This window comes from Pristis pectinata, chromosome 5 (assembly GCF_009764475.1).
Source record: "Pristis pectinata isolate sPriPec2 chromosome 5, sPriPec2.1.pri, whole genome shotgun sequence".
NCBI lineage: Eukaryota > Metazoa > Chordata > Chondrichthyes > Rhinopristiformes > Pristidae > Pristis > Pristis pectinata.
Genome location: NC_067409.1, coordinates 66,527,192 through 66,546,148, shown reverse-complemented (window position 1 = coordinate 66,546,148; position 18,957 = coordinate 66,527,192). Strand labels below are relative to the sequence as shown.

The 18,957-nt window shown below is 39.6% G+C and overlaps 1 protein-coding gene across 1 annotated transcript in view; it reads right to left on the bottom strand.

The window, feature by feature from the left end:
- Positions 1-947: 947 nt before the first annotated feature.
- itgb8 (integrin, beta 8) overlaps positions 948-18,957 on the bottom strand; it is an 82,776-nt gene continuing 64,766 nt past the window's right edge. The window contains exons 12-14 of the mRNA XM_052015709.1: positions 18,352-18,449; positions 17,172-17,291; positions 948-5,614 (exon numbers count right to left, since the gene is read on the bottom strand). Coding sequence (XP_051871669.1) covers positions 5,403-5,614; positions 17,172-17,291; positions 18,352-18,449 — 430 coding nt within the window. The 3' untranslated portion in view covers positions 948-5,402. The remainder of the gene's footprint in view (positions 5,615-17,171; positions 17,292-18,351; positions 18,450-18,957) is intronic.

Here is an 18,957-nt window from a genome sequence, read left to right as displayed (position 1 = left end):
GGCCCTTTATTTAAATATACTTGTATTGGAGACAAATTGGAGAGATTTCACTTGGTTGATTTCTGGAATTGAAGCACCAAGTAGATTGAGCCCATACTCATTAGAGTTATGAAATATGAAAAAATTCTGACAGCCTAGATAAAGCAAGATTGTTTCCCCTCACAGAGAAAATCTGGAATTAGGGGTATAAATTCAGAAAAGAGGTTTAGCCATTTAAGACAAGGATAAGGAGTTTCCTCTCACGTGAGTACTTTGGCCCAGAGAATTTAAGTCTAAGACAGATTTCTGGACCACAAGGAAGTGATGGGGTATGGGAATCAGGTAGGGAAATGGAATAAAGGGCAAAAAAAAATCAGATCATATTGAATTGTTCAATTGTTCATAGCCTTTTTATCTACTCCCGTACCTATTATTATATTCTTTTGTTACATAGCCCAATTTAACACATCAAGTGATGTTTGAATAATCTTTGAGTGCTAAATTAGGCTTTGCAACATCAGAACAATGCTTTTATATTAAAAGGAGGTATATCTAAAGGCATAATTATAATCTTGGAGGAGAAGGCCTAGTGTTCTTGCTGCTTCACTGATTAAATAATGTTTTCTGATACTCGGCATGTATTCATTGTGATGGCACACAAAGTCTTCTGATAAAACAGGGAGGTAGCTATCAATTAGGCATCTCAACTCTGAAAGAGACAGTAGGATTAAGAGAGCATACCAGATCATCAGGAAGAGACTGTGACCTCAAGTGAGAAGCTGCCAGTGGAATATTTTTATGACGCATACAGAGGCAAAGAGGTCAGGATCCTGGTTATACCATATTTCATAAGTAACCATTGAAGTTTGCAGCATTAGACTGGATGACTCAGGCTTGTGAGTAAGCACTGATGGTTTCTCCAGATAAGTAAAGTAGTAAAACACACTTGTTTGCTGTCCATGCAACAAATGAAGTTTTATTTAACAGAACTTTTGGAAACATGACATCCATTTACAAAAGCCATAACTTTGCTGGGATAAATTACAGGAGCATATTTTGAAAGATAAACAATGTCACATATAATTATTGTTTTTATTCTGAAAATAGTCTCAACTATTTAGTACTAAGGTATAACAATACCACTCAAATAAAAATAATACTACAAATATGATTAAAAACAATGCTACAAAAAAATTTCCATATTCAGTGCTAAGTTTGTTGTTTAAGCAACCAGATTGGTTTATTCAAAGTCTGCAATTTGTAGCAATATTCCAGTTGAGTATTAGCCTACAATGTTTATTAAATGAAAGTTTCAAACTTCTAATTTTCTCAGCCCTGGTATCATCACCATCTACAAATGAACCTGTCATATTCCTGTGAAATTAGTGTCAAAACTTCAATAACAAAATAAATATATTTTGTTTAGGCCTGAGTATTTGGTATTGTGCTCATTTTGGAAAAGGTAGGGGACATGACCTTTGGGGTTAAGAGGGGTAAGGGCTAATGAGGAAGAGCAGTCTAAGGATGACTTATTTTACCCCAAAATTTCTATTCTTGGTAAGCTTTTAACTTGAGAACTTACCTGAGGTAGGCATCCAGTGTTGGACTCAATCTGGGACCTTATTTGGCAGGACCCTTTTAAGTAATGCCAAAGTAGGCCTCACATGTAATGAGTAGCTTGTTCTGTCACTGAGACATGTATGAATAGTTAAAAGTCACAGACATTGCATGCAGGCATGTGCTGCAACCACTGCACATGTTCTAGCATCTACAGCATATCAGAGACAAAGCATTCAGAAGGCAAATTGCAAAGTTGATTATCTTTGTAGTGAGTCCTTGATTTTCTTCACTGAATATATTTTACTAGAAATTCAATTGCAGTCATACATATTGTTCTAGGACTGAAATTCTAGGCAAATGCATTCATTAATGACAATAGAAATGTTTATTATAGTTAAGATAAAAATGTAGTGTGAATATCTAAAATAATTGGATAGCCCGTTTGCTTCGTAACTTGGCAAGAAAAATTGGATTACCTCTCCCCCCCCCCCCAGAGATAATTTAAGACAGTTTTCCTTGATGTTTGTCTAGATTATGTTTGAACAAAGAACCCTTATTAACTGATCATATTTCATCCATTTTAGACATTTACTTTCTCTATCAGAGATTTGCAGGAATCAAGCAAGCAGCCAATTGCAGCATGCAATGACTAATTAGCAGCAATTTAGAAGATAATTGCATCTTCAATATGTCAGACTGCAGGAATAAACCATTTTGGTAATAATACACTTAAACAACATTAACATATGTTAACTATTGTCATAGATTCTTAAGCATATAACTTTTTACAGTCATGAAGTGTAAACCTAAAAATCTCCTATACAAAAAATAAATTATTAGAAGTCAGACATTAAATGATTTATTCTACTGATCAGAATTCATAATAAATATGAAAAGTTCAATCAATGGTTAGTGCAAGTTTGAGAGTATTTTAGAATTGGGGATTGACATTCAATAGCTATTTTATAATTTCAGTAATATGAGAAATTGTACTAGTTCCATCAATCGCTGATTATACTGTTTTCTAAAGTGCACAGTGTTAACCAAGGACTCTTGTAAATTAAATGAATTATTATGAAATAATTGGTTAAGTGTTATTGTAGGATAAGCTGTTGTTCAAGGAAAAGTTGAATAAGTTTCAGTTATTCTTGTACCCTTTCAATTACATCAGTAGTATCATTAACCCATATTTCTAAGTGTATGGCATGACTGAGAAAATGAAAAGCCTGGATTTTTGTCAGCCTGAGAATGGGGGATGTGTTGATAGCATGAAACACCATGCAAACTACAGAGATAACAAAATAATTTTGATTTAATTTTTTCCTCATTTTGGTTAAAGAATGAAATATAATGTTAATGCTCAGAGATATAATGCCACCTGAACCAACTTCAGAATAATTATAACATATAATAAGAGCACAAAACATAGTATATGAGAATTCAACCCAAGTATTGTTCTTTATGTTAATAATAAAGCACATAATACATTTGATATTCCTATGAATATTGTTAATTCAGATAATAAACTTAATTTAAAATGTCCTTGCTAAAATAATGCAGTAGAATGTGTAATTTGGCTCAAATGCTCTTCTACCATGTTCCAGGGTTATATGTAAAAACAATAAAAACAATATGTAACAATATGCACAATACTGGAAATTAAGTGGGTTGTCCTAGCTGACCACTCATTTCCAGCATGGAACCCTTTCCACATAACAATGGATATAAGTAGTTAATCAGTTGCTTCTTCAAAACTGCCCTTGCTTTTGACTCAGTAAAAGTTAAGTAATCTCTGATAAATTATAAAGCTGAATGTTGATTCTATGCCTATTACATAAACAGAATACCTCCAGTGCATCAAAAGTGATTCACAGTTCTACAAGCAAAAAATTACACAAATAAACATGAACATATGTTTAAGTGTACATACTTGCACATATGGACAGGTACAAATCAAAGTTATTTTATGTTATTAAATAAATATATTATTAGACTCAAGACTTGTAGAAGATTCTGCTTCCCAGTGAATGCTAAAGACTTAAAAACAGAATCTGAAGATTTAAGAGCAATTATGTAGTACTTGACCCAAAAGCAAAATCAAATAGGGTGCATATAGGATGCTTGATCCACTGCAGCTTTTTTTCCCTACTGTGGATAGCTAAAGATCAGCCCTTATTTTGATTAAAGTGATGTACATTTTAGATAGATTGGTTACCTATAAAAATAGCACAGGAATCAAGAGAAAGATAGTGAAAAGGAGATGTCTTCATGTTCAGTTCAAAGGGTTGAGAGGGATTCTTAGTTGTAATTTTAAAGGAACTAAGAAAACAAACTTTGAAATTAGATTTGAAAACATGGAAGAAAGCAGCTGACAGAAGTTATTTTTTAAATGAATAGGCAAATTTCACATGATAATAACATGCATTATGATTTCTAGTCAATAAGTTTCAAGAACAATTATTTCTGGTTGATAATTCCATCACCAGCTGATATTGCTCATTTCAAGATATTGCCACATGTTAATTGATAGTGAAAATACTCAACTAATTCTGTTACAGTGCAGACTTTTCCAAAAACAAAGAAATAAAAGAGATTTAAATATATTGGGGCATGAAACTCCATGACATTTTCTGAACTGTTTTCTCTAACTTTCGTGGAAGAGCCTAGGAAGTACTTAAGTATAATGAGCAAGTACACCAGTGTTATGAAGGTTTACATGGCTATTTTAGTAGTCATGCTTAATGAATAGAGGACCCACTGTGGAAATCTTTAGATAATCAGTATTACTTAACTGTATTTATTTAAAATACCTGAAAAATTTCAAAATATTTAAAAACAAATAGCAATCCAAAGTATGGATATTGATAATCAGAATAGACAGTAAATCTGTACTTTGTTCTCTAGTAGTGATCATAGAAATCATAATATTGCCATTATTTCCAGTGATTTGCTTACAAGTATTATATTGCACAGAGACTGGTTCCAAGAGTCATAGTTAAGATAATTAAAGAATGTTATCAAATAAAATGTTTTGATAAAATGCTAAGTTGATAACTGAATGTTAAACCCAGTATTCAGCTACATGGAAGCAGGTCTCTCAGGGAAAATTCTATTTCACAGGACCAAATTATCAAAGACAGGAGTAAGTCAAGGTATTTAGTCTTAGTAGGAGATTACTGAGACAGGGCATCATTTGTAAATAGTATAAAAAAGGAAATGAAGAACACGACTTAAAGTTAAGCTGTCATCTGAAGATAAATGAGTACAGGTTTGAAATACAAAGATAGATTGATGTTAGGAAGTTTTGTTAATGAAGAGCAATCAAAACCTAGGGCTGAAATTTATTTTTGACTATTGCACAAAGCGATTGATAATGAATCAGCAACCCATTTTACACTTTAAGATCTCTTTTTCCAATTCTGCTGCCTTTTTTGCATTAGCAGCCAAGGATAATTTCACTCCATAGTGTGAATTTCCATCAGGTAATATTGGTAGAAATCAAGTTGCATACAGTAAGTGGATAATATTGCAGGTAGTGGACAGTGCTGCCTTTTCTGAATGGGTCCAATCAGATGGAATGAGCATTGCCTTCTTCATTCTTGTGATCTGAACATTTGATTTGAAAGCTATTAAACAGTTTGGGATCCTGCACTATTTTTGCAATGTTTCTATTGCAATTCTATGTTCTGCATTACTTGCACTTTGTCAATGTACATGTGAAGCTCCTCTGATTTGTTATGCTTGTAAGCTACAGTATTTGAACTATCAGTAATAGAATTCCTTTCTTAAAAAAAGGACACCCTCAGTAGTTTATATCAGCATATTTCCATCATGATGAATTACTAGAAGTAATTTAAACAACTTTAAACTTTCTGGCTACTTGTAAGTCTATAACCTATTAGTTCTACCTTTTGTGGAGTAGATACTTTGCAATTGTTTCCAGGGTGAGTAGGTTCATTTGAATTCCAGTGCATCATTATCTGCCTGACTACCATCACAATGATTAATCCTGTGATAACTGTACCAACAGAGAAGATAAGAAATGTTGCAAGAATCTTGTGTCGAGAATAGTATTCTGGAAAATAATAATATAAATTAGATTGGAGATGGATCTAAAAACAGAAGTGTTTCACACACTTGAATTCACTTCAAATCTTGTGTAATTGTGATCAGATGTTCAGAAATATTTGAAGTGATCTAAATTTGTGCTGGATTTATAATCACAATAAATCAATTTTATAAATTACAACTCATTGGATTATAAATAAAACAAATTCAGTCTTCAGAACACAAGTTCTATTGTGTATTTACAGATTACTATGGTTGTAAATTCCACTCTATTCAAAAATTACCAAATTCAAATCTGTTCATTCAATTTAGAACTTGTTCAGTAAAAATAAAGATTATAAAAAGCTTGTTATATAAAATTTAAATAACTCATTTTTGTACAAACTATGACTTCAAATTAACAGTAGTCTGTCATTCCCTTTCAGTTTGATAAATTTGCTTTTACATTCACTAGCATTCATGTGGAGAAGAGTCCCTTTTAGTGCCATCATAATTGAAAAAAGCCAAATTAACATGGGACAGAATTGGTTTCCAAGCACTTTTATAGATAAAAAGTGAGGGAATGCAAACAAATCAAGTTTCATAAGTTGATGTTTCATTGTAGAATCAGAGCAATATTTCTGATATTAATATGCTTATAATCTAAAGCTTTATTAATAGTACATTGAGAGAACTCCCTTCAGATGATCACTTCAAACCACAGCTGGTTTGCCTCCAGCTTTGCACTTGGTGCAGAGTTTTCCTATCAGCACTTCTGTTACAAGTTTTGAACTCATGCCATAATGTCATACTGCAGAGAAACAGACCCTTCAGCCCAACATATCCATGCTGACTGTTAATTATTCATCTACACTAATCCCATTTACCAACACTTGGACTGTTCAAGTGGGAACAAAAAAAAATCAAACAAGCCTGGAGCACTTATTGGAGTTCGGCATTAATAAAATGACTAGGAATTTTAGGATTAATCATGGAAAGTATTTTGACAAAATATTAAAAAATATTTTTATTAATTATGCAGAAGCCATATTATTTGACTATTGGAACAGAAGAACATAAGGAAACAGGAGCAGGCCACTCTGCTCCTCAAACCTCCCCAGTCATTCAATATGATTGTGGCTAATCTGCCACAGGCTTCATTTCCTCCCATTCACAGCTCTCCATTCCATTGTTTCAAAAAAAAGTGTCTACCTTTTTGAATGATCAAACCTTCACAGCCCTCTGGGTAGAGAATTTAAGGATTCACCATCATCTGAGAAGTTCCTACTTATCTCAGTTTTAAAAGGAACATCTCCTTACCTTGTAATTATGTCCCCTCATTAGAGTTTAGAAACATAGAAAACCTACAGCACAATTCAGGCCTGTCTGGCACAGTTTTGTGGGCTGAAATGTCCCTACCTTAGAAGTTACTAGGCTTACCTATAGCCCTCTTTTTTCCCCTCAGCTCATGTACTTATCCAAAAGTTTATTAAAAGACCTGATCATTTCCACTTCCACCACTGTTGCCAGCAGCCCATTCCACACTCACCACTTTGAACGAAAAAAGAACTTACCCTGACATCTCCTTTATACCTTCTCCCTAGCACCTTAAACCCATGTCCTCTTGTGGCCACCATTTCAGCCCTGGGGAAAAGCCTCTATCTACCTGATCAATACCTCATCTTATATACTTCTATCAGGTTCCCCCCATCCTCCATCACTCCAAGGAGGAAAGGCCAAGTTCCCTCAACCTGCTTTCATAAGACATGCTCTACAATCCAGGCAGCATCCTTGTAGATCTCCTCTGCACCCTCTCTATGGCTTCCACATCCTTCCTGTAGTGAGGTGACCAGAACTGAGCACAGTACTCCAAGTGGGGTCTGACCAGGGTCCTATATAGCTGCAACAATACCTCACAGCTCCCAAATTCAATTCCTCAATTGATGAAGGACAATACACCATATGCCTTCTTAACCACAGAGTCAACCTGTGCAGCTGCTTTGAGCATCCTATGGAGTCAGACCAAGATCTCTGATCCTCCACACTGCCAATAGTCCTGCCATTAATACTATACTCAGCCAACATATTTAACCTACCAAAATGAACCACTTCACACTTAGCTGGGTTGAACTCCATCTGCCACTTCTCAGCCCAGCTTTGCATCCTATGTCCCTCTGACAGCCCTCCATACTACCCACTACACATCTAACCTTTGTCATCTGCAAACTTACTAACCCATCCCTCCACTTCCTCATCCAGGTAGTTTATAAAAATCACAAAGAGCAAGGGTCCCAGGTCAGATCCCTGAGGTACACCACTGGTCACCAACCTCTATGCAGAATATGACCCTTCAACAACAACTCTGCCTTCTGTGGGCCAGCCAGTTCTGGATCCACATTGCAATGTCCCCTTGGATCCCATGCCTCCTTGCTTTCTCAATAAGCCTTGCATGGGGTACCTTATCAAATGTCTTGCTGAAATCCATATACACGACATCTACTACTCTCCCTTCATTGATCCTAAACATCTTGACATCTACCCTGTCATACTCCCCTCAGGAGGGTATACATGTCAATAAGATTAACTCATTCTTCTAAACTCCAAAGAATATAGGTCTGATTTCTTTAGCCGCTCATTATAGGACAACCCTCTCATCCCAGGAATTAGCTGAGTGAATCTATATTAGACTGCTTCCAATGCCAGTAGATCCTTTCTTAAACAGTGTTCCAGGTGTGGCCACACCAATACACTACATAATTGTAACACTACTTCCCCACTTGCAGTAAAAGCAAATATAAACAAAGCCACTCACAGGTTCTATTGCTTATTCTCAATTGCTTTACTTATCAAAGGACATTCTGCTGATTAACATGAATAAAACAAATAATTTGAAAGACAAACATTAGAAATAAGGGCAAGCATAAATTACATGGGAAGTACTTTAAGGAAGCAGCTGTTCAACCTAAGCAGCATGTGTGGGTGATTAATACCCCTACGTCCCATGTAATTACAGTATTGACACATCTTTTATTCTTCTTTCCTTCGATCCTAATATGTTCTTAAATGTTGTTAAATATGATCATACCAGCTTTAATCATTACCAATAGCAATCCATTCTACTACTTCACAGCATCATAAGATTACACTCTTCTAGCTCCTGAATTTTAAACAGTCTAAACTCCATATTTCCTTTTACTGCCTGTTCAATCAATGAAAAGTCATAGGACATAGAACATTAGTGCAGTACAGGCCCTTCAGCCCACAATGTTGTGCCAACATTTTATCCTGCTCTAATATCTAACCTTTCTCTCCCACATAACCCTCCATTTTTCTATCATTCATGTGGCTATCCAAGAGTCTCTTAAATGTCTGAATGTATCTGCCCCCACCTCCCCTGGTAGTGCATTCCATCCATCCACCACTAAAACTTACCCAACATCCCCTTTATACCTTCCTCCAGTCACGTTAAAATTATGCTCCCTTGTGTTAGCCATTGTCATCCTGGGAAAAGTCTGACTGTCCACTTGATCTATGCCTCTTATCATCTTGTACACCTCTATCAAGTCACCTCCCATCCTCCTCCTCGCCAAAGAGAAAAGCCCTAGCTCACTCAACCTATCCTCATTAGACATGCTCTCCAATCCAGGCAACATCCTGGTAAATCTCCTCTGCACTCTTTCCAAAGCCTCCACATCCTTCCTATAATGAGGCAACCTTAATGGAACACAATACTCCAAGTGTGGTCTAACCAGAGGTCTATAGAGCTGCAACATTACCAACTAATGAAGGCCAACACATTATACGCCTTCTTAACAACCCTATGACCTGCACAACACTTTTGAAGGATCTATGGATGTGGATCCCAAGTATTCCACATCCATAGATCCTTCAAAGTGTTATAAGTGTTCCCCACACTAATAATCCTGCTATTAACCTTGTATTCTGCCTTCAAATTCAATCTTCCAAAGTGTACCACTTCACTTTTCCAGGTTGAACACCATCTGCCACTTCTCAGCCCAGCTCTGCATCCTATCAATATCTTGTTGTAATCTACAGCAACCTTCTACACTATCCACAACACCACCAACCTTCGTGTCATTGGCAAACTTATTAACCCACCCTTCCACATCCAAGTCACTTATAAAAATCACAAAGGGCAGGGGTCCCAGCACAGTTCCCTGCGGAACACCACTGGTCACCGACCTCCAGGCAGAATACGCTCCATCTACCACCACCCTCTTCTATGGGTGAGCCAATTCTGATCCACACAGCCAAGTTTCCCTGGATCTCATGCCTCCTGACTTTCTGGATGAGCCTTCCATGAGGAACCTTATCAAGCACCTTATGAAAATCCATGTACACCACATCCACTGCTCTACCTTCATCAATGTGCTTTGTCACATCCTCAAAGAATTCAGTCAGGTTCCTGAGGCACAGCCTGCCCATCAAAGCTATGCTGACTGTCCTTAATCAGCCTATGCTTCTCCAGATGCCCATAAATCCTGTCTAATAATCTTCTCCAGTAGTTTGCCCACCACTGAAGAAAGACCCACTGGTCTGTAATTCCCATGGTTATCCCTACTCCCTTCCTTGAAGGAAGGAACAACATCTGCCACCCTCCAATCATCTGGTACTACTCCTGTGGCCAGTGAGGATGCAAAGTTCAAAGGCATAGTAATCTCTTCCCTCAGTTCCTGTAATAACCTTGGATATATCCCATCCAGCCCCAGTGACTTATCCATCTTAATGTTTTTCCAAAAGTTCCAGCACATGCTCCTCACATCAACATACCCCAGCATATCAGCCTGTCGTACACCATCCTCACAAATAGCAAGGTCTCTCTCACTGGTGATTATTGAAGCATAGTATTCATTAAGGACCTCCCCTACCTCTTCTGATTCCAGGCATATGTTTCCTCTTTTATCCCTGATCGGTCCTATCCTCACTCTAGTCATTCTCCTATTCTTCACATAGATGTAGAATGCCTTGGGTTTTCCTTAATCCTACTCACCAAGGACTTCAAGCCCCCTTCTAGCTCTCCTAAGTCCATTCTTAAGCTCCCTCCTGGCTACCTTGCAACTCTCCAGAGCCCTGTCTGGTCCATGCTTTCCAAACCTTAGGTAAACTTCTTTCTTCCTCTTGATAAGGTATTCTACATCTTGTCAACCATGGTTCCTTCACTCTACCATCCTTACCTTGCCTCAAGGAACAAACCTATCCAGAAACCCATGCAAGTATTCCTTAAACAACCTCCACATTTCCACTGTGCACTTCCCCAAGAACATCTGTTCCCAATTTACACTCCCAAGTTCCTGCCCAATAGCATCATAATTCCCACTCCCCCAATTAAATACTGTCCCATATCGTCTGCTCCTATCCCTCTCCAAGGTTATGATAAAGGTAAAGGAGGTAAAGGAGTTATGGTCACTATCTCCAAAATGCTCTCCCACAGAAATCTGAAACCTGATCAGGCTCATTGCTTAGTGCCAGGTCCAGGGTGGCCTCTCCTCTAGCCAGCCTATCCACATACTGTGTCAGGAATCCTTCCTGGACACACCTAACAAAACTCCACCCCATCTATCCCCTTTACGCTAAGGAGGTGCCAATCAATATTAGGGAAGTTGAAATCACCCATGACAACAACCCTGTTATTTTTGCATCTCTCAAATCTGCCTCCCAATCTGCTCCTGTGTCTCTGCTGCTATGGGGGGGGGGGGGGGCAGTTCTGTAGAATAATCCCAATAGAGTGATCGCTCCTTTCCTGTTTCTGACTTCCACCCACACTGACTCAAGAGACAATCCCTCCAGGATGTCCTCCCTTTCTACAGTGTGATACTGTCCCTGATCAGCAAAGCCACTCCCCCACCTCTTACCCCTGTCCCTCTCCCTTTTGAGGCATCTAAACCCCAGAATATCCAGCAGGCATTCCTGCCCTTGTGACAGCCAAGTCTCTGTAACGGCCACCACGTCATCGTTCATCATCCCTATTCCTGATACTTCTCACATTAAAGTAGACACTTCAGCTCATCCAACTGACTGCAATTTTGCCCTTTCAACTGCCTATCCTTCCTCATAGTCTTTCTACATACTGCATCCACTTGTACACTAAAGGCACCAACCTCTGACCTATCACTCTGGTTCCCATCCTCCTGGGAAACTAGTTCAAACCCTCCCCAACAGTTCTAGCAAACCTGCCCACAAGAATATTGGTCCCCCTCCAGTTCAGGTGTAACCCATCCTTTTTGTAGAGGTCATACCTTCCCCAGAAGAGATCCCAATGATCAACAAATCTGAACCCTTGCCCCCTACACCAACACCTCAGCCACATATTCATCTGCCAAATTATCCTATTCTTACCCTCACTGGCACATAGCACAGGCAGCAATCCAGAGATTATTACCCTTGAGGTCCTGCTTTTCAGCTTGCTACCAAGCTCCCTATATTCCCTCTTCAGGACCTCATCTCTTTTCCTACCTATACCATTGGTACCAATGTGTACCACAGCCTCTGACTGTTCACCCTCCTCCTTCACCATGCTGTGGGCCCAATCTGAGACATCCCTGACCCTGGCACCCAGGAGGTAACATACCATCCAGGAGTCTCTTTCACATCCACAGAATCTCCTGTCTGTCCCCCTTACTATGGAATCCCCTATCACTACCATTCTCCTCTTCTCCCCCCTTCCCTTCTGCACCACACAACCAGGCTCAGTGCCAGAGACCTGGGCACTGCAGCTTTCCTCTGGTAGGTTGCTCCCCCCACCCAACAGTATCTAAAGCAGTATACTTGTTATTGAGGGGAACAGCAACAGGGGTACTCTGCACTACCTGCCTATTTTTCACCCTTCTCCTGACAGTTACCCAGCTACCTGCCTCCTGCGGCTTAGGGGTGACTGCCTCCCTATAGCTCTTATCTGTGAACTCCTTGTTCTCCTGTATGAGTTGAAGGTCATCCAGCTGTAGCTCCAGTTCCCTAACCTGGTCTGTGAGGAGCTGCAGCCGGATGCACCTCATGCAGATGTCTCCCAGAACTTCCATATCTCACAAGATGAACACACCACTGACCCTGGAGCCATTCTCACTACTCTGGCCTGGCACAAACGAAACCCCAAAAAGCAAGCAAGAAAGAAACTTACCAGAGCCTTACCTTAGCCTCTTGAGCCAAGAATCCCATCCCATCCCATCCCATCCCGTCCAGTCCCGTCCCGACTCTAACTCTAGGTCCACTCACACAATAGCTGCTCTGCTTCGACCTACCTTCCTTTTATTTGCTGCTGTTAATTAGCCAATCAGCTATTAACAATTTGCAAATGTGCCTCGTTTGGACTCTTGCAAGGTGAAATTCACAAGCACACACATGGAGACTCACCTCTTTTCAAAGCTCTAGCTCCAAATCTTGGATCTAAAATCAATATTTTACCCATTTTACTGGTTAAAATTGATGCAATGGAAAATAAATATTTTGTTTTCATGTTAATGTGAGATCAAGAGTGAGTGATAACTGCAAGATCACGAGAGGGTACTAACTGCAAAATTAAGGGAGCCAGCTGGTAGTAACCTTCAATCTAGTGGTCTTCAAAGCAATAGCATGCATGCACTGATATCACAATCTGCCTACAATGCAGTTTTCTGGTAGGCACAGTGTTGCATGTCTGAAATAGAGGCAAAAGTAAGCTGGAATGCAGTGATAGAGAGTACTGTTAAGGAGGTGGACAACACAGTCAGTTAAATGAGTTAAATTGGCAATAATAAAGACATCTTTCTTTTTGTTGGATACATGGAACAATCCAGGCTTATTTGGGACCACTTCCTCAACCTTTTCTGCAATGACTGGATATAATTGACTGCAATGGTGCAATATCCTGCACCCGAAGAGAACTTGAAAATGTCTTCACTTGCTGCCAATTTCCACTCTGCTCTCACATTTACATTGTCCATCTCTGACACCTCTCTTTCCTTTCTGGATCTCTCTGCCTCCATCTCAGGAGCTAGACTAGCCACCAACACATTTTACAATTCCATGGGCTCCTTTGACTATACATCCTCTCACCTTGCTTCCTGTAAAGATATCATTCTTTTTTCTGAGTTTTTCGTCTCCATTTCATTTGTTCCAATAGTGAGTCCTTCCTCTCTGGTACCTCTCAAACATCCTCCTTCTTCCTGAAATAGGGCTTCTCCTCTGCAATAATGGATGGATCCCTCAACTCTATCTCCTCTATTTCCCACATCTGCTCTCATCCCCTGTCCCTGGGATAGAACAAAGAGTTCCCCAGGTACTCACCTTCCAATCCACCAGCTTTTGCTTTCAACGTATTATCCTATTATCCTTCGTAATTTCTGTCAGATCCAACATGATCATACCACCAATCACATCTTCCCTCTTCCCACCAACCCTCCCCCCCCCCCGCTACATTTTTGCGGGGGCTGCTCACTTCATTACTTCCACTCTTCTGTTCACACCCACCACTCCCCATCTTATGGCACCTTCCCAATCAACTGGAGGAGATGCAAAACTGTCCATTCACCTCTTCCCCTCCCACTATCCAAGGGCCCAAACAACCACTCCTTGATGAGGCAGCAATTCACTTGGACTTCTTCAGATCCAGTGTACTGCATTTGGTGGTCACTATCTGGTTTCCTCTATACTGGAGAGGCCAGATGCAGCTTGGGTGATTGCTTTGCAGAGCATCTGTGCTCAGTACACAGGGATGATCCTTAGCTTCTTGTTGTATGCCACTTCAGTTCTGAATCCCACTCCTATTGCAACCTGTCTGTTTGCAGCCTCCTCCACTGCCTTAGTGAGGTTCAATGTAAACTCGAGGAACAATATCTTATATACAGTCTGGGCACTTTGCAACCTTCTAGAATGAACATGGAATTTACCAACTTCAGATAAACTGCTCGCTCGTTGTTTTTCATTATCATGCTTATGCCCCTTTATCACCTCATTTCTCTAAAGTATCTCCCTAATGGTCAGTCCTCAGGTTCCTTATCACCTGACCTGTTTTAACCTATCTCCATATGCTTTTTTGCCCTACACCTCATGCTTCCCCCCAGCTCTGCTTTGAAAACTGTAACCCCTCCCCTCTTCCCCCAGTTCTGAGAAGGGTCACTGACCTGAAATGTTGACTGGTTTCTCTTTCCACAAATGCTGCTTGATTGATTCAGTTCTTCCAATAATTTTGTTCTTGTTTTGGATTATTGCAGGTTTCCACACATTCTGTTCTTCTTAGGCAATGTGTGTTTGCGAGGATAGGGGAGGGGCAGAGGAGGTTCTAAAGTCGCTGCTTTAGTTTCCATTACAACAATTCAATACATATCTAGTTATAGCGGAAGGTACACAAAGCCACCCACCAAGCACACAATACTGCCATCATTACTATTCACAAAATCCTCTTGCACATGACTTCCTGTAACAGCTGTAATAGCTGCTGATGCATATAGAACATAGAACATAGAAAAACTACAGCACAATTCAGGCCCTTCGGCCCACAAAGCTGTGCCGAACATGTTACTAGGCTTACCTATAACCCTCTATTTTACTCAGCTCCATGTACCTATTTAACAGTCACTTGAATGACCCTATTGTATCAGCCTCCACCACCGTTTCCGGCAGCCCATTCCATGCACTCACCACTCTCTGAGTAAAAAACTTACCCCTGACAACTCCTCTATATCTACTCCCCAGCACCTTAAACCTATGTCCTCTTGTAGCCACCAATTCAGCCCTGGGGAAAAGCCTCTGACTATCTACCCTATCAATACCTCTCATCATCTTATACACCTCTATCAGGTCCCCCCTCATCCTCCGTCTCTCCAAGGAGAAAAGGCCGAGTTCCCTCAACCTGCTTTCATAAGGCATGCTCCGCATTCCAGGCAGCATCCTTGTAAATCTCCTCTGCACCCTCTCTATGGCTTCCACATCCTTCCTGTAGTGAGGCAACCAGAACTGAGCACAATACTCCAAGTGGGGTCTGACCAGGGACCTATATAGCTGCAACAATACTGCACACCTCCTAAATTCAATTCCCCGATTGATGAAGGACAATACACCATATGCCTTCTTGACCACAGAGTCAACCTGCACAGACGCTTTGAGCGTCCTATGGACTCGGACCCCAAGATCCCTCTGATCCTCCACACTGCTAAGAGTCCTACCATTAATACTATATTCTGTCAACATATTTGACCTACCAAAATGAACCACTTCACACTTATCTGGGTTGAACTGCATCTGCCACTTCTCAGCCCAACTCTGCATCCTACCTATGTCCCGCTGTAACCTCTGACAGCCCTCCAAACTATCCACAACACCCCCAACCTTCGTGTCATCCGCAAACTTACTAACCCACCCCTCCACTTCCTCATCCAGGTCATTTATAAAAATCACAAAGAGTAAGGGTCCCAGTACAGATCCCTGAGGTACACCACTGGTCACTGACCTCCACTCAGAATACGACCATTCAACAACCAAATACGACCCTTCAACAACCAAATTAATTTGCATAATTTGGTAATTTGCATCTCAATTCAGACATAAGTTAATTTCTATGCTTTAATGATACAACGAAGTTAATTTTTTAAAAACAAATATTTATGTTAGAAAAGCTAAGAAACAAAACTAATAGGATTAGGGAGGCATAGTAGCACAGCTAGCAGAGTTGCTGCCTCATAGCTCCAGTGACCCAGATCGAATCTTGATCTGGGGTGCTGTCTGTGTGGAGTTGCGTGTTCTCCCTGTGGCAATGTGGGTTTCTTTGGATGCGCTGATGTACTTCACTATTCCAAATTGTGCAGGTTGTAGGTTAATTGCCTCTATTGTAGAGTGGTAGAATCCGGGGTGGGGTGGGGAAGGGGGGATTAATGGGAATGCAGGGCAAATAAAATAGGTTAGGTTAGGATTCATGCAAAAATGGGTGCCTGGTGGTTGGTATTAACCTGGTGGGCAAAAGGCCCTGTTTCTCTGCTGTATCTCTCAATGACTCTATGGCTCTAATATTAATCTCCATGCGCAAAGAATAATGTGAGAAAAGATTGAAGCAGTTTATGCTTCAGAGGAAAACATTTAAACAGACTTTATTAGCCATGGCACAGGGCAAAATGAACTACAAGATTATTTCAAAGCAGCTGCAAAAAACTCAAGAATAAATTGAGTATAGAAAAAAGCTTGTCAACTCAAAAAATACAAAATTATGAGGGGCATAGGTAAGATAGATAGTGAGGAACTTTTCCCCAGATGCAGAGGTCATGGGTTTAAGGTGAGGAATAAGGGGATTAGAAGTGATTTGAGGATTTTTTTTCACCCAGAGGATGGTTGCAATCTGGAATGCACTGCCTAAAAAGGCAAGTAGTGGAATGCTCTGGACCATGTGCTGGTAAATGGGATTAATATAGATGGGTACTTGATGGTTGATGTGGACATGGTGAGTGTTTCTGTGATGTATGACTCTATGACATGAAATAATCGATAAAGCTAAACAAAAGAGTATTGAAAGTAATTAAATATAATACAAGTATTAACTGTGAAGAACTGATTAAGAACTCAATCTTGCCTAATGCCCTTGTACAATTGCATAAAAGACTCACCTGGGTTTTTCAATATGTAAAGAAGTTCTTTTTCAGTGTTAGTTGCTACCATTTTAAATTTATATAACCATTTATCATTTGCTTGAAAAACACAGTGTTGTGATTTTTCTTCCTCAGATTCTGATAATGAAATATAAATAATGACATAATTAGCAAAACAGGGTTTTGATAGTCTTCCACTGAAGGTTTCTCATATCATTTCCCTGAATACAAAATCAACGAGATTGATGGCACAGGTCTCTAATGTATTTCTCCAGATTCCCATCAGGTGATTTGAAAAACCTCTGCTTTTTTGGTGAACTGTGAGGCCAAATTTTGCCCTCAGTTGCATGATCTAAACATGTTATAACATAATTATGTGTACTTTACATCTGAAATTCAGTTCCAGTGAAGTTAACAGTCAATCAACATTACTCATGGGATAAACCAGACAATATTGAATGACTGACCATTATACAACTTAACAGACTAAAAATCAATGGAACACATTTAAGAGGGTGGGGTGGTGAGTGATCCAATATTGTCAATTTTGCATCTCTACTGAGAATGAAAGTCTTGCTTATTGCTTCTTCTCTTTTCATTGTGATTACACAATTATTATCTAAGAATTTAAGTGATATTCAAACCATTTGACAATAAGAATGTGTTCCATTCTGCCACAATACCATGTTTTGGTATACCTAAATCATCATGAAAGATCATTGCTTGAAATGTTAACTCTTCTTCCCTACCCACATATGCTGCTTGACCTACTGAGTACTTCCAGTAGGTTGCTTTTTTTCCTGGATGTTCAGCATCTGCAGTATTTGCTTCTGTGTTATAAAGATTATGTTGAATCAGATCTTTCATGCACAGGCATTTCCTGAACAGTTATTTTATGCTGATACCATTAATACATTGAGGTTGCTCATTTAGAATGTTACGTACAAGCAGTACTGGTCTAAAGGAATAAAGTGAATCTAGTGCCAAACTCTGGCAGTCTGGGTTGACCATAAAAGAGTAGCAAGAACTGGGACACTAGTTGGGAGGTAGTTAAAAAAAAAGAAACTGAAGCAGAGCCCCCAAGGCAGTGTGCATTTCTGTAAACAGTCTTTCTGATCATACTGCAGATGTAAAAATCTTAACTCATTTTGTAAGCCCCCATATTACAAAACAGCAAAATACAGAAAGCAACAAATACCTGAAATATGGTCCACTACCATCATTTGAGAACATGAGGTGCTGCAATTGGCAGGATACACTGCCCAGTAGTTCAATACATGACACTGTACACACTTCCTAGAAAGGGAAAATTAAAGAGTAATACGAATGTAAAATACACAGTTAGCCAGTGCATTAGTCACTATGTGCAAGCTCTCCAGCCATATCCAGAATCATTCAAACAAACTCATGTTGGCCAAATACATGGAGGGTATAAGGTGCTTAAAACACTTTGAACTGCATGTTTGGCCCTCATTTCTGGGCAACAAACAAAGACACCAAGGATCAATTGCGGATTTCACCCAACATGGATCTGTATTGCCATGTTAGTGAATGGAGCTTCTCAGGTTGCAGGACGGTCTTTGATTTGAATCATTCACTCTGTTTCTCGACTCACACGCACTGACTAATCAGCTGAGTGTTCCAGCATTTTCCGGTTTTATTTCAGATTTCTAGCAACTGTAGTTTTTACCCACACCACCCCCCCCCCCCCCGCCATTTTCAGCTTTATGGGTCTTTTGCATGATTGCTGCCAAACCTCTTAAATCTATAAATTTGGGTTTGGAGTCTGTTTTATTGCCCTTTC